The sequence below is a fragment of the Caloenas nicobarica genome, chromosome 1, assembly GCF_036013445.1.
Source record: "Caloenas nicobarica isolate bCalNic1 chromosome 1, bCalNic1.hap1, whole genome shotgun sequence".
NCBI classification, from domain to species: domain Eukaryota; kingdom Metazoa; phylum Chordata; class Aves; order Columbiformes; family Columbidae; genus Caloenas; species Caloenas nicobarica.
In genome coordinates, this window is record NC_088245.1 from 151,649,369 (window position 1) to 151,665,885 (window position 16,517).

Genomic DNA, 16,517 nt, shown 5'->3' on the forward strand with positions numbered 1-16,517 from the left:
CAACAGCAGGTTGACCATGAGTCAACAATGTGCCCTTGCGGCCAAGAAGGCCAATGGTATCCTGGGATACATTAGGAAGAGTGTGACCAGCAGGTCGAGGGAGGTTCTCCCCTTCTACTCTGCCCTGGTGGGGCCGCATCTGGAGAGCTGTGTCCAGTTCTGGGCTCCCCAGTTCAAGGACAAGGAATTCCTGGAGGGAGCCCAGTGGTGGGCTATGGAGATGATTAGGGGCCTAGAGCACCTTTCTTATGAGGAGAGACTGAGAGACCTGGGTCTGTTCAGCCGGGAGAACAGAAGGCTCAGAGGGGATCTTATCAATGCTTATAAATATCTTAAGGGTGGATGTCAAGAGGATGGGACCAGACTCTTTTCAGTGGTGCCCAACAATAGGGTGAGGGGCAATGGGCACAGACTGAAGCACAGGAGGTTCCATCTGAATATGAGGAGAAACTTCTTTACTCTGAGCACTGGAACAGGCTGCCCAGAGAGGCTGTGGTGTCTCCTTCTCTGGAGATATTCAAAACCCACCTGGACATGATCCTGTGCAACCTGCTCTGGGTGAACCTGCTTTAGCAGGTGGGTTGGACTAGATGATCTCCAGAGGTCCCTTCCAACCCCAACCATTCTGTGATTTGCGCAGGCCAACGCTGCAGCACAGTGGCAGAGTTACGTCTGCGTCAGAGTTCCCAAATGGTGTGTGTGGGGTGCTGCTAGTGGTAACTGAGGTGGAAGCGTTGCCTGTGCGGCAAAGGACAGCTTTGTACCAAGCCATGAGCAGCTCCCAGGCTTGCTGCCCTTTCCTTATGAGACGAGGGGGAGGGAACAGGCATGGGCCAGGCTCTGTGCCTGCCAACAGCCCAGCAAAAGGACAGAGAACTGCTCCTTCTGCTCTTGCTGTTATGTCAGCCACAATTCTGTGGTAGTCATACGGAAGCAAACTAAGGAACTGTATAAACCCCAGACTGATTATTTTTAGTCTGCTTATCTTGCTTTTTTTTCCCCTGCCTATCTGATACCTATTCCCATACTTTATTTTTTCCCCTCAGAGGCCTGTGGCAGCAAATCTGTGTATGATGGACCTGAAGAGGAAGAATATTCTACATTCATCATTGATGACCCTAAGGAGACATATAAAACACTAAAGCTGATTATTGAAGGTGTTGGAACTTTAGAGCAGGAGCATGCTCAATATAAGAGGGATAAATTTAAGAAGACAAAATATGGAAGCCAGTAAGTATAATGGGCTGTCCAATCAGAGGAACAGTCCTGGGAAATTATATTTCCTTTGCTTGTGTTCTGGCCTTCACCATATTCATGTTCCAGAAAGATCCTGCAAATACATACAAAGTAGGATTGTGATTTAGGATTGATATCACAATATTTTAAAGGACTGTAAGGAATTTTAAAATGTTTATTTTTTAATGCAGTTTCATTCATAAAAGTAAGGGGGGGGTGTTTTGTTGTCATTTTTTAAAAATTTTGAACCTGTGCTCGTGGAATGAGCAGTAAATACCGGCAGATACATGTACTTTCCAGCTTATTTTAGAGTGTTGGGTTAAAAAGGGGAAGAGTGGCTGATACAGCCACATGGCTATATTTTGTGTACACAGAAGTAAAGGAGCATTCTGTGCATGGCTGACAATAAGAGGATCAATCAGTCAGCTCTTGCAGTTCAAGTAGGATGCAGTATTATCAGTACAATTACAACTTTGATTTTCAAACTTAGGGGACAAGGTTTTGTCTGTTCACTTTCCGTTCTGACATTTTGATGTCCTGAAAGAAAATTCTATGTATAGTACTTTTTTTTTTTTCCTTCTTTTCTTTTAGAGAACATCCCATTGGTGACAAGAGCTTCCAGACATACATCAGGCAGCAGTCAGAGATCTCGGCACATTCCATATGAAGTGCAAAGGAAATCAGAAGTCAGTGCTGAAGGGTCGATCCATGAAGCTAAATAGCAAAACAAAAGGGAAGCCACACATGTAGCAAAATGTATGGAGAAGTGTCAAGCTTACAAACTTTGAGACTTGCTAAAACCTATTCTCTTTTCAAGAAACTGTTATAAGAGTTGCTATGCACTTTATTCATCTGGTTATTGACAGATGATAAAACTCTGCCTTCTAGGCAGTTGTTGTCATGTGTATTTTTAAATTTGCTTTGGTTTCTTGGAATCTAGTGATCAGTTCAATGATCAAGGTGTGTGGACTTCGTCTTGACAACTTCCATACAATTCCTTATGTTTCAGAAACCAAGCGTGCTGCTAATATGCAGCATTTTCTAGAATGGTCGTTTGTTACTGTTTTTTGTTCCTGATTAGTGTATATTATGCCACACCCCTGCGTGCTCTCGTAGGAAAAGCTTAGTAACACTTTGAATGCCTGCTTATAGAAAAGAAGCAGAGAAAAAAACCTCTGGTGTAGTCTCTTGCATTGTAGCTTGTATTCTGAGCAGGCCAAGGAGCAGGCCTTTTCTTTTTACAGCAGCATAATTTTTGCTAAATGTGCACAGTTTTTAATAGAAATTCAGATCTTGAATGGTACTCTTGATATTTTTGAGATACAAGGTCATTTCTCCAGATGCATTCAGCAGCCTTGCTTCGGAAGATGCAATCTCAGCGGTATAATAAAACTGACTCTCATAAATATGAGTAAGAAAGAAATGAACTTATGTCAAAGCTACGTGTCTGTTTTGTGCAGTCGAGTGAATGGTAATCTCTGAAAGTCTGCCAACTGAAAGGCAAAGTGAGCTGATTTTGAGGACCGTTGACCGCCACAGCGAGAAGGATGAATAGAAGACGAGTCTGGCAGCTGAGACACAGAGACTCCCAGGCACAAAAGCCATCAAGATGGGTTTGCTTTGAAAGGATGTTTAAGCACTGGAGTCCACGCTATCCTAGTACCACATGTTTTTTCTGGAAAATAGATTTCTACTTTTCCAAAAATGTTTTAAAATACTCTTTTAAAGAGACTTGCCAAATGATATTTAGTATATTAACACGCGTAATGGTAATTTGTTAATATTCTGAGTGTAGTGAAAACGGAATGAGCTGTGTATCTCACTAATACCAACAAAAGTCATTAAGGAGGAGAATAAAGATCTGCTAAATATAAGGTATATATTTATGTATGCTGTTTAGTTGTACACCGTAACTTTCCTCTGTGTAAGGGTCTGATTTACAAACATCTAGCTTTGATGGCACAGAAGCCTGCATATGGGACTTTAAGCTTCTGTGGGGTAGAAGCTAGTGTTGGGTTTAAGCTGAATTGGAACAGAAAGTATTGGACTATAAGTTTAATGTGAAGATACCTGTATCTTTGCTTTAAGTATTACGGAGTAACTTGTACCTGTGTCCTCATCGCATCTGACATGATTTGAGATGGCTGAAGTACTTTGAATGCCTCTGTTTGTTAGTGATGCTCTTAGGAATGAGGTTTTTTTGTTTGAGTATATAGTAGACCACCTCCTTGTAGATAATAAATGATCTTTTATTTGTCTTCACCTAGCAGACTGGGGAAAGGGAAGTAATGAAGCATTGCAGAGATGCATTTTGGACTCCAAGCTTTTAGCTGCCATGAACTGCAATTTTTAACACGTATTTGTAACTTAATATTGTTTATAAAATACTAATGACCTGTAATGTGTGTTCTACTTGCCAATTAAAAGAAACGTTTTATTTCTGAAAACTGTGTGCACATTTGCTGTCTGTTTAGATTCACAGTGGCCAGCGGGATGCCTGTTGGTGCAGCATCCTGTTCAGAGTTGGACCATGGATGGAGATCCTTGTGAGTGTAAACCAATCTCTGTTGGGGCTGCTGAGTCCTGTCCTCGCTCCTTCTATCCCAGAGGTGTCAAACTCATTTTGATGAGTAGGAGTAGTTACATTTATACAGTCCTAAAATTACATTCAGCCCTTTGAAGGCAATGGTGAGGCTGATGTGGCCCCCAGTGAAAACGAGTTTGACACCCCTTGTTCTATCCTTTTTCTTGGGTCAGCATTGCACCCGTAGGACTCTGCAGGGAACCAGATTGGGCACCTGAGCCAGCCACAAATTACTCTAGCAAAGCAAGCAGTTGTCCCTCAGCTAGAGCAGCATCTCAAACTGGTTCCTTGTGTTACTACACAGCTGTTGCTGCTGTGAGGGAGGGGTGAGACTGGTTGAGAAGACAGGAGAAAAGAGTTGAGAGCACAGCACCCCACTTGCATATTGGCTCATGGACCTATGGAACTACCACCCCTCTGAACCCCTTTGCCTTTCTCTGGCAAAACCTTGGGCATGCTGAGGTTTGTGCAAGTTGGACTTCTGCACCTTGCCAGTCCTCTCTGGATACTTGATGTGGATTCAGCCTTGGCTCTGAGATGTGTGACAAGCTCCACTCCCAGGTTCTGTGGGGAGTGTTTGCAGGAGGGTGAGGAAACAGCCCCTCCAGGTTGGAAAGCTGTTGACCGGCTCATTCGGTGTGTGTCAGTCCAGCTCGTGTTCAAGGTAACTCCCACTGCTGTATCAAGCATATCTGTCACCAGAACCCACGTTTACATTTCTGAGAAATTTCTGGAGAAGAGCTTCTGTGGGCACCCTCTAGCTGAGTGACAATAATGGTTTGACAGGTAGACCACAGCCAGGAAAGCAAACCTGACTGGTAGTGGAAGATGTAATACGTCACTTGTGTGAAGGTGAACTTGACCACAGTTACGCAAGTGTGTTTTTGCTGGGGAATTGTAGGCCTTGTTTTAAAAACAAGGTTTTAAATAAGATGAGGTAATAAACTGACACAGGATTTGTAAGAAATGAGCAGAGCTAAATGCAAAATTAACACCATTCCCAGGGCTCTCATTTTCACGCAGTCTCATGCAGCATATACAACAATTTTCCTGCTAACGTGTCTCGGCACAAGTCAACAGGAAATCTTGGAAGCTGCTTTTCTTATGCCATAACTTAATTAGCAGGGTTGGTGAGGGGGATGTGTTAAAACTGGGCTTTCAATACTTGCTTAGCCTCTGTCTTCTGTCTGTCTGCAGTGTATGTTGCTGATGTTCAGAAACGTTCAGCACATCCTGCCTTTGAGAGGTGACTTGATAGGGAAACTTGGGACAGCATCCCTTATATCTGGAATGAAGAAAATAAAATAAAAGCATAGCCATAAGTAAGCACGTCCGGTCAGTTCTCTTCCTGTCTCCTATCCTAGCCTGAAAGGCACTAAAATGGTTTTTGACAGAAAAAAATTTAGAAGCCAGGCTGTTCTCTCCTGAGGCTCCAGGTACTAAAGAAGATCCTCGTGCCTGTTTCCTCCCTCACTGAATGGGAGCAACAGGTCCCCAGTGGCCATGGTCTGTGTCCATCCCAGTTGAAAGGAAGTGTCTCTGGCCAGCAAATGTCAGAATCATAGAATGTCCTGAGTTGGAAGGGACCCACAAGGATCATCGAGTCCAACTCCTGTCCCTGCACAGGACAACCCCGCAGTTCACACCATGCATCTGAGGGCCTTGTCCAGTCGCTGCTTGAACACTGTCAGGCTTGGGGCCGTGACTGCCTTCAGACTCGGGGAACTGGCTGTGAAACCGCACACCCAAAGTCAAGTTTCCTGTTAGAGTTTCCTAAGGCAATGGATGGGGGTTTAGTCGACAGGTAAAATCTTGTCCCATTTGTGTGTGTGTTTCCTAGGTGGATGCAGTGGAGGTGGAGAGCAGTTGCTGCAGTGATGAGAAATTGCTATAGGGGCCTTTTCGTGCTGTGGCTGTTGTGTCTGAAGCTGTGCTGGGATGCAGTCTGTTGGGCAGCAGGAGTGACAAGCCTTGCATATACCAATGATGTCTTAAAGCTCTGTTGGCAGCCATGGCTCTTGGTTCTTCACCCAGTAAGATTTTAATGAGGCCTGTGTATGGATGAGAGAGTTGAGGAACATGGTCCTTGTCTGGATATGTTGCCATGTAAAAATAACCAAATGGAAAAAAAGAAAAGCACGCTGTGCTGTGGGCATGGCATGCAGTTAATTGCAAAGGGCACCCAGGGCCCAGCACACCCTCGCCAGGCTTGTGGCAGCCAGTGACTGCTGTCTGAGAAGCTGTGAGAAATCCGTGAGTACTTCTGTCTCCAGGAGAAGCTGATTTGAGGCTAAGGCAGCTGGCCGTGCCACGCAGCTCTCCGAGGCACTTGATGTGATTCCCGTCTCCATCTCTCCTCTGCAATACTCCACGCAGTTTCAAGGAGGTATTTCAACTTGTAATCCCGTAAGCATGCTTATAAAGGGAGAGGCTGGCCTGGGCAGCAGGAGAACGTGTGAACCCTGCCCGTCCCCACGGTTAGCTCCAGGAAAGGGGTGCTGCAGGAGCACTGTGGCATAGGGCAGCGTGCAGCCAGAGGCTGGGACTGATTCTGTGCCGCGCTTGGAGATAAAGTTGAACAGCGTCTTCCCACAAGCCACCTTCGGTATTCATTACAGCTGCAGACAAAGGCTGTCAGGCTGACTGGAGAAGTCATTTCTTTCTGGCTCTGAGCTCGTGTCATTAAACAGTAGATGAATTATTCCAAAGCTCAAGTGGGCACCGGATAAAAGACGAGGCTTTAAGACAGTAGTGCTGTATTCCTGTGTAAGATTCTGATTCTGGGCTGTGTGAGAAAAGACTGAAAGAAGCCACCACGGAGCAAACAATTGTTATGGGTTCCTAGAATAACCTAAGATAAAATAGGGTCCTAGGAGATTCATCTGGAATCTAGAAACCAGCCCTCTTATCTTTGGAACAAATCACACATGCCTTTCCATTTCAATTCCCGGTTTTCATCTGCCACACCATCTGAGTCACTCTGATTTACCTGAAGCGTTCAAATTGCTGGATTTATCATGTTTGCAGGGAAGTATTACTTTTAACCATAAAGTTGCTTGGTGTTAGCAGGTTTGCCTGCAAAGCAAATATGTTATATGTTGATTAAGCAAAAGGCTCACCAGCAGACTGGGCTAAATGTAAAGAATGTTAAATGATAAAAAGGGAATCAGCTTTTTACTAGTTTGAAAATGTTGCTGTGCTGAATCTTACCAAAAACATACCCCAAATGTACACAGTTCTGGTTAATGTTGAGGGCCAATTCTCTCCACAAGCATGGGGCCTGTATCATGTCTGACTAATTTTACTAAATTCCCTTAACATCTTTAACTTCTGTTGCAGTTGCACTGTTCTTCCCTAAGGCTGTCAAAAGGAAATATGTTTTTTATTATTCACTTGATGCCACAACAAAGGTATTGCCTGGATATGGACTCTTACACACAAAAAAATTATTGATAGAGGTGTCAATGGTACGTAGGGTTGCCATCAGGTACCAGAGGTGTGAATAAATAAATTTATTTGATTAAGAAAGGCACTTTGGATAAGTGTAGCTGTGTATTTCCCTGGGGATGGAAACTAAAACTGTAGTCATCACATTTGTGTAGAGATATCTGCTGACGGGAACAAAGAAGTAAATTTTATGAACTATAGGGGAAGAAAAATTAAATACTCCATGAAAACAGAAACTGTGCCCAAAAAAGGCCACCCTGAAACACCTTGTATTTTGCAAGTTTTTCTGTGTTACAGCTCAGCTATGATTCCTACTTCTCATCCTCTCCAGAAGCCGTCCCCTGGCAGCCGTGACATCCTGTGCCCATGATGGGAATGACTGGACGGGCTCATAGCTGAGAAAAGCAACTATAAAAATAGACAGGCTCATCTGCGATGTCTGGAGATGCAAATGCTTTGCCTCCCGCTGAGCCACGATGTTGTGAGGACAACCCCATGGTATGTTTTCTCTTGTGGTAAAGGCTCCTAAAGAGATTCCTGCTCCCCCGCTTTGGCTGTGGCTCGGCATCCCAATAATAGCACTGATGCAACTGAGTCGGTGAAGTAACTGGGAGTTGTTCAAAAGAGGGGGGGATTTTGGAAAAACCTAGATCATCTACCTGGCCATGTTTACAGCAGCGTCACAAACACTTGCATCAGCACACCTGATGAGGCGGAGTGGGGACAAACCACCCCAGGTGGCTTTGACAACAGGGCAAATGCATCTCCCAGCTATGCGCAGAACTCATTTGCTTCCAGCACCAATCCCACCTCACGCTCCCTATTAAAATCACCCATGTGCTGTGCCACCTGCGACACGACCTTCTCCTGAAGCCAGTATTGCCTGTGGGTATGTCCCCTCCCCCAAAAATGCACTGTTTGTCACCAACAATATGCAAGGCAGTAGGTGACCCTGTCCCTGTTGTCATCTTTTTCCTTTCCTACATGTGCAGCCTGATGGCTACCCAAGGGTCCTGCTGATCTAGCATGAGAACCAGGCAAAACCAAAGAGAAATTCAGCTCTGAGATCCGACTCTTCCTGCTGGCGCATTTCCTTGTTTCCTCAGGGTTTACCAAGGAGCTGGACCCGTGACGGTCGCTCTGGTTCCCTCCCCACCAGCTCTTTGCTGCCTTGAAATGCCCTGGTGAAGACCACCACAGGCTCAAAGGCAGGTTTCCCGCTTGAGAGCCACACCTCAACCACGTTTCTCTGAAAAATGTCATCCTTTTTCACTCCAGAGAAGTCCCCTTGGCGTGGTTTCTATCAAAGGTGCCAGGAAGGGGGAACAGTAAGCAAAAAGCCCTCATATAAAGCAGTTTGGAGAGTCCTCTGAGGGGATTTGGCACTGACTTTCAGCAGACGGCAGCTGCTGAACAAGTTATTTTGGTGTGTTGGAAGGAGATCATAGAACCATAGAATGTCCTGAGTTGGAAGGGACCCACAAGGATCAGAGTCCAACTCCTGTCCCTGCACAGGACAACCCCACAGGTCACACCGTGTGTCTGAGGCCTTGTCCAGTCTCTGCTTGAACACTGTCAGGCTTGGGGCCGTGACACCTCCCTGGGGAGCCTGTTCCAGTGTCCACCACCCTCTGGGGGAAGAACCTTTTCCTAATGTCCAACCTAAACCTCCTCCAGCCGACGCTTTCACTTTATTTAGAAGTTGCAAGTGCAGGAGAGAGGAGATGAAGAGACTGGCAGGCCTGGGCCGGTAGGTAAGTATCAACCAGTCACATTAGAGGAGGAAGGCCTGGAAATCCTCTTGGGGGCTGGAGGAAAGCAGCACCCATCTTCCTGGGCTAGAAGGTGCCAAGTGTTTCAGAGCCTGCTCTGTTTTTAGGGTTGGACCTGGCACAGGCAAGGTAAAGCAAGAGTCAGGAGGCCATGGGCAGGCTGAAGCAGATGAATCAGGGCTGGTTTTGCCCACTAGGCTCCCAAAGCCAAAGTGGAACAATGCTCCCTTAATCAGACGGCTCAGTAACTTCATTTTCTCTGCCTGTTTCCTGCTACAAGAGTGACCTGATAGTTTCTGCTGTGCTCCTCAGAGCAACACCCGCGTGAAAACCCTATGAGCCACCACACAGCTGTGTGTGCATGGACCACCTGCCGCTGCAGTGGCTGTCTGCCCACCTGGGGCCAGCGAGGAGGAGAGCAGGGGACATCTCCCCTGGCTCCCCACTGATGAGTGCTGTGGGATGGGGCTGCTCGGGGTTCTTCCAGGCTCTGCAGGTGAGGTTGCTCTGCCTGGCACAACTTCTTCTGCCAGTTCAGCTTCCCTTTAAATGTAACAGGTTGGCCCTGTCCTTCAAAAACTGTCCCCATCTCTTCTCCCCACCTGGTGCCTGTGCCCATTGCTCCCAGCGCCCCTGCTTCCCAGCACCTTCCTCTTGTCCCAAGTGCCAGGCCCAGCCTGCTGCCCCTTCCTGTGTCTCAGACCTCTTGTTCACCACTGCCCTCGTCCTTATTGCCATCATTAATTGGAGAATCACCAGAAGACTTGCTATGGAAGGGATCTCCGTGATCCACCCCATCCCACCTCCCTCTCAAACAGGTCAGACAGATCCTTTCGATTCCTCCCGATAGTGCTGCTGTCTGTGAGGCAACACCACTGTCTTCATTCGGTCAAGGAGGCCACTCAGGTGGTGACACAACATTTCAGTGGAAGAGGAAGGAAGCTGGTGAACTCTTCACGGAGTATTTTTATTTTTTCTTCCCTTACAAACACAATAAGTGCAGTGCTGCTTGGAGCTGGTGGGGTGCAAAGAGAAGTATTTCCATTCCATAGGCAGCTATGCCAGCACCCTTGTCTGTAAAATCTCACTCATCTGAGTATTTGTATGTAGCAAGGGCTGAGTGTTCAAAAACTGAGATCAGGGGCTTTGAAACTGCGTGAATCAAAAGTGGATATTCTTTTGCAGAGGATGGGAAATTATGTTCCACTGAATACGGTCACATAAAACTCTGACAGCACTGTTTGGGTGTTACTTAACCAATTTCCGACATCTTGTTGGCATCCACAGGAAGCAAGATCCGTAGTCCAAATTAATTCTTTAGCAGCCATAAGACACAGAAGATGGGATCTGTCTCTCCAAATGTAGATGTCCGCCATGTAGATGCTGACATTTCAGTCACTCAACCTCCTTTAATAGTCAGGGGAAAGAGAACGGCCCCTCTAGAGCGAATTTTAGATGTTTGCCGTAAGATTAAATTAATCAGACCCTAACATTTTCGAATTCTGTTGACAACAATGAACACGTCATGATCGCTTCCAGGCTGTGAGCTTATGGTCAGACACCTACAGCTGGTGGGGCAAAGCCCACCCAGGCTGACAGGAGAGGAGCCCAGCTTCTGCGATGTGTGTTTCTTTACTCACCCTCATTTTGCAGCAGTGATTCTCTTGCAAGCCCTGGTTCCCCTCCCAGGGTTCTTCCCCCCTGCCTTGGGTGCCACAGGGGGGGTTCAGGCCACTAGGTGGGGGTGCTCGCATGCAGGATCCATCCCACAACCCCACAGCGCTGATCGGACTTGGGCTGCTTTGCAACGATCCCAACGAGGACGAGCTCAGGAGCACTTTCCCTTGAGCACCAGCACTGGCTCCGTGTGTTACTCACTCACCTAGTGCCACATGATTGACCCAGGTGGGATGCAAGCCCACTGTGGGTTTCCACTGATCTCACCAGAATGTGCTCCACAGGCGTGAGCTGGCTTTTTTGTTCTTCCACTTGGCTGTGGCTTCCACTTGCTGCAGCGGAACAGGACCACGCGTGGTCAGGTACAAAGCTGGGGCTGCTCTGGTAGTGCATGATGCACCATGAAGGCTGCCAGGACCAAGTGTCCCCTCCCTAACAGGCTCGTACTGGCAGAGTGAATCTGAGCAGGGAGCTTGAAGGCTTGCATCATGTGTCCACAGCGTTTTTAATTGGGTGCATGGTACTAGAAAAAAAGGATATTGCTGTTTGGCAAAGGGCAGCCAGAGGTGAGAGAGGTAAATCCCTCGCTGTTTCAGCATTGTCAAATCAATCGAAATGAGGAGGGTGGCTGCTCTCCTGTGATATCACTTAGATCTGGGGCTCCCAAGCAGCAATGAATTTCCTGGTTATTGCTTTCAGTTTACTCTGTACTTACTGTTGTATTGCACGGGTGTGATATCAATCTTATTTTAAGAATTTCTTCTCCCTCAGTTTGCATCTTCTGTCCTCTTTTCCAACGTGGGAAGGGAAACACACTTGCCTGGGTGAGCTGCACATCCTTATTGTCAAACTCACACTGGGAAACAACTATATACTTATCTCTCCGGTGCCATAAATGATTCCTGTGGTGCAGGCCACAGCTGGGGAACTGTAGACCTAGGGCTGGCCTCATGGTCATTTCTGGGATGCCTAGGAAGAAAACACGAGGCCACAGGGCCCTACAGCATTAGTACAATATCCACCATATCCACATTAGAGCTGGCCCAAAGGATTTATGTTCTAAAAATAGGACTGCAAAAAAGATTTCTAGAAAATACGAAGGATACTGGCGTTCTTAAATTAGGGAGCAGGGATATCCTCCTGTTGTTTTTGCAAGCACTAACAAAACAAGAATAATACTACCTCTGATCAGGATTGTGAAATATAATCAGGTGAAGACTTCTTTAGAGCCCCTCAGCTGTCTGATCACGAACAACCTTAAGACAGACTAAGCATCCTTTACGCATCACTGTTTCATTTGCAGGGGTCAGGTGGGGTTATCAGCAGTGCAGAGTCCTTAGCAGAGAGCTGCTGGCAAACCTTCTCTGCCTTCTCAGAGGAGCTGGGCTGCCTCCCGGGCTGGACCAGGAAAAAGAAGCAGGAGAAAGAGCAGTGCTCAGTGGGCAGCCACATCTCCGGAGCTGCTCAGACCTTGGTCTGAGGAGGGATCTGGGCTTCAGCTGGATGGGAGGGAAACTTTCTCCATCCACTTTCTTTCATGTCCCCTCCCCGACACCATACACACATTCAGACCTCTTCCCTGGTATACCATACCCCAAACCTGATCTCCCCCAGCCCTTTCTGCTGTCACTTGCCTCCCGTGGTGTTGGGGGGTGGCTGCTCTCCTGGGAGGAGCAGATCCTGCTGCCCACAGGCTACCAGCCACCACTGGCAGGACCGTGCGAGCCCAGGGAGTTTGCCAAAGAGAGATGTCCCAGGCTGGGACTAGTGAAGCTGTAATGTGTGGCTGTGTAGCACCTTTCCAGGGCGCAGCCTGGAAGAGGTAGCACAAATGACAGTGGCTGTGTGGCTTTTCCTCCCTGCTCTGCACAGATCAGCTGATTTCTTTTTGTTTGCGCTTTGTGTTTTTCCCTGGGAGATAGGTGATGCTTGATCTGCAGATATTGCTTCTTAATAAATGTTTGCCTGAGCTTAGAGCCAATGTCAGGACTTGGGAGCAGAGCACTTATCAGCCAGCCTGTCCTCTGGAACACCACTAAATCACAGCGTTTTGTGCTTTTTGCCTGGGCAGACGCAGAGGCAGGGCTGGCTGGAGATGGTTTGGCAGGAGCTGTGTGTCTGTGGCACAGGGTGCTTTTGGCTACATTGCCAGAGAGGAGGTGTTTTGTGCACTGGCTAGCCGAGACATCTGTCTCCAGATGCTGGAGCATCTCATCCTTGGCTGTCACAGCTGACAAGGACCAGCTGAGAAGCGGATGGTAATTAAAATAGAAAAGCAGAGCTTCAGCCTGGGTTCTTCACATGTCCATGTTGACTTACACAGAGGACTAATGCCCATTGTGTGATGCTGTGGCTGGTTCACAGGGAGGCTGTGATTTGTAGTGCTTATTTCTAAAGGGCTACCCTGAGCCACACTCCTTTTCCTTCAACGTGTAACTTCGTGTTTAGGTGAATATTTGCTCTCACCCTTATCTGCTACTCAGGTTCCCGCTGCTGGTCTGTCTCACCCATTTTCTGTGGTCTAAACTTTACCTTCCTCTTTCTTTGGGGTCCTTGTTTTATAATACAAAGCAGCAGTTTTGGTGGGAAAGGCTGGGGACAATGCAGAAAGCAAGTTCATCTTGCACCACAGAAGTGGGTGTGTACTCAGACTGCTCCAAATGCATCTGTTGAAAATGCAAAAGCCTGTGAGAGGGACAAGAAAGCAGTGTTAAATACAACATAATTTCTCCTGCCACCTGTTTTACTTCTCTTATAATAGACACAGATGAAATGGCTCTGGAAGATTTCCACTCAACAGAAAATAAAGAGGCCATTTCCCACTAATGGGAGCTGTATGTTACCGTGCATGTTTTCAAAGGCTGGGGAAGGCACCTCTGGGACAAAACTTTGCAGAAAAATCTTCCATGAATGAGAAGTTCTGTGAGATGACTGGCAACCAAAAAAAGATGACAAGGATGGGAGCAAATTCAGCTGTAAGAAACCTGCTGAAGGCTAAATCCTCACCTTTGCTGCTCTCTGGAGCGTGCTGCCTTCATGGATGAGTAAAAGTGGAGTTGTGCTCTCTAAGAATTGATCATTTTTTTGCTTTAAACACTCAGCATAACGCACAGGATAAACCACCTCTTCCTCAGGCAACGAGAGCCTCACATCCAAACACGCACCATCCAGATAAGCTTTAGAGTGCTCCATGAGAGCTGGGCTGTTCGGTAGTCTAGCAGTCATCAACAGGGGACTTTTTCCACCTCACTCAAAAGCAGGGATCTGGAAGGTGCGACTGAGACGCATTTTTGACGCAGTGAGTGTATGAAACACCTGCGTCAGCCAAGAGTCACACACTCTTTCTCTTGTTAAATGGCTTTTAACAGCTTTACCCTCAAGGTTTTGAAATATCGACAAACACAACGAGACTCAGACTCAGTCGTGAGGGCTTGGTGGATTAGGCCTTGCCCTGAGTAATCCTTCCAGCAACTCATCTCCTCCTCTCCTCTAAGCCACTCTCCTGCCTGAAGGCTTTGGGAGGCACGAGGGGAGCATATGTACACCCTGTCCACCAGATAGGAAAGATCCTACCCCACACCGTCTCAGGACTGCTGGTGGTGACCACCTGGTTGAGCCCTGAGCAAATCCCAAGCACTCACTCGTGAGCATGGTGCATTTCTGCTGCGGAACTGGAGAAGCAGAGACCATCTGTCACCGCTTGTGTACAGCTCCTGAACCCAAGGAGGTGCTCCTGGGAAAAGTCCAGGGGGCACGACTGCAGTGTCCCTGACAACCTGTGAAGTCAGACGAGGTAAGTCACGGGAGCTGGTCGTCATTTGGCTCCCTTGGACTGGAGAGGGAGCAGCAGCCTGCTCAGCTTTTCTTGGTGAGAAGAAAGTCTATGTGGTCTTAAACCCGTTGAAATCCTACCAAAATGAAGCGTTTTGGCTTCTTAATCTGAAAAATAACACCCCACAACCCTGTTCCATACAGGACAGAAGTTGGCAAACTCCTCTGCTGCCCACCCCGTTTCTTGTTGAGAGCCACTGGTCCTACAAACCCTTTGGGCAATGTGAGCTTGTGACTGTAAACCTCTAATTTGGAAGGTACAAAAATAGCCACAGACTCCATCACTGCCATGGTTAGCCTAAATTCAGCAGAGACAGATGCAGGAGAATTACATGATGGGGGACATTTATGTGCCCTTATCACACGTGTGCATTCAGCAATGCTTGCTCACCACCACCACTGTCTGCACTTGGTTCGTACTTGCTCACCACCACCACTGTCTGCACTTGGTTCGTATCAAAAGCACTGAATGGAGATGTCGCAGTATTTTAACTAGAGGACTGTTTTTCGCTGAGATATTCAGAGGATTAGAAGGAACTGGAGTGTGAGATTTTTGTCTGTCAGCTGGCTCTTCAGTTGGGAGGGTCTGGAGATGCTGTGTCTGTCAAGTGTAAGAATTATGAAAGAAATAAGAAAGCTGCCTCCCTCCAAAACCTGTGTGCAGACAGGACACCAGAAAGCTGAAGTGCCTGACCAGAGCTGATCCCTGAGGACTACTACTTAATTCTGGGTGGTGTGGGGCTGTCTGCAGCACAGCTGCTCCAGCTCAGACTGAGGCATCTGAAAAAAAATCCCAAGAGCTTTCCTTCCCGTAGGCCTTGCCTCCACATCAGCAGCCCTATGGTGTTTGCTGGAATTACAGGTCATTTTCCATCTTACAAAGCATAAGGCTTGCTGCTAAACAGTCAATAGGCTGGGCAAAATCCCCCGTTTCCTCCATGGTTCTTCAGTAACATTTTCCCCTCTCTGCCCTGCCTCCATCAATGGGACTGGCATGTTTTCTTCCAAGTTACCAGCGTATATCTGCCACCAGCTTCCTATGCTCATGGAAAGTCCTGCTGTAATCCTCAAAAACAAAACACCATCTCTTGCTGCAACCAAATCAGTCACTGCAAAAAACCTATTGTGTGTCAGACACATCATCAGCAAAGATTGGGTAATGCTTATAGTGCTCCTGGCAGTGCTGCACAGGGAGGTAAATCTCACTGGATCTCAGCACAGACTGTGTCCCTAGAAGCTCTGGAGAGCATCGTGTCCTCCTCCTGATGTAAGCATTTTCCAGGGCCGAAGAACTTAATCTGATGTTCATGCAGCCTCCTTCAAATGCTAAGAGTAGTGTCGCTTTAATTGCCTTTGAATGGGCCTCATCAGCCTTGCAGCTGCAGATGGAAATAGCTTTTCATTAGACAGTCTTTCTTTTTCTATTCTTTTCCCTGAGATCATTGTTACTGGATGAAACATGTCATCTACAGCAACGGGCTTGCAGGGGGCCAGCAAGGCGCCTCTGCAAGCTGGATTTCTTCACCTCGTTCTGACCAAATGATTTGCTTGGCAACAGCATACAAAAACAACGCGGAGAGCTGCCCTGAAGTGGTTGTCCTGTAGTCCCTGATCTGATGTTTTCCAGACAGTGTCTCTGTCTGGCAGCAAACTGTGCTCTTCTCTAGTTCTTCAACTTCTTCAAGAGGTGGATGATATAAACAGAAGTGGTTGTCCAAGAATGGATTTGCCAGTTCCTCTCAGTTCCTATCTGTTTCTTCATGGGCTAAACCACATCAACACTCTTGGCTACAGTCCAAAACTAGGAGCTCAAATTCAGTTCCCCACTCAAACCCACAAAGTTTTTTTTAGAGCCCCTGCTTTCCACTTTGTCACACTCCGAGCCTGTGCAGCTTTCTCTGTTTATCCCCTGTCCCCTGAGGAGCTTGTGGTGGGGCTGGCTGTAGATAGCACTGGTCTGCTCAGCATTC

At 47.1% G+C, this 16,517-nt stretch overlaps 1 protein-coding gene across 2 annotated transcripts in view; it reads left to right on the forward strand.

The window, feature by feature from the left end:
• Positions 1 to 3,661, forward strand: part of RASA3 (RAS p21 protein activator 3) — a 134,131-nt gene extending 130,470 nt beyond the window's left edge. For both annotated transcript variants that reach the window (XM_065651437.1, XM_065651442.1), the window contains 2 exons: positions 1,047 to 1,230; positions 1,828 to 3,661. In XM_065651437.1, coding sequence (XP_065507509.1) covers positions 1,047 to 1,230; positions 1,828 to 1,903 — 260 coding nt within the window. In that variant the 3' untranslated portion in view covers positions 1,904 to 3,661. The remainder of the gene's footprint in view (positions 1 to 1,046; positions 1,231 to 1,827) is intronic.
• Positions 3,662 to 16,517: the final 12,856 nt, after the last annotated feature.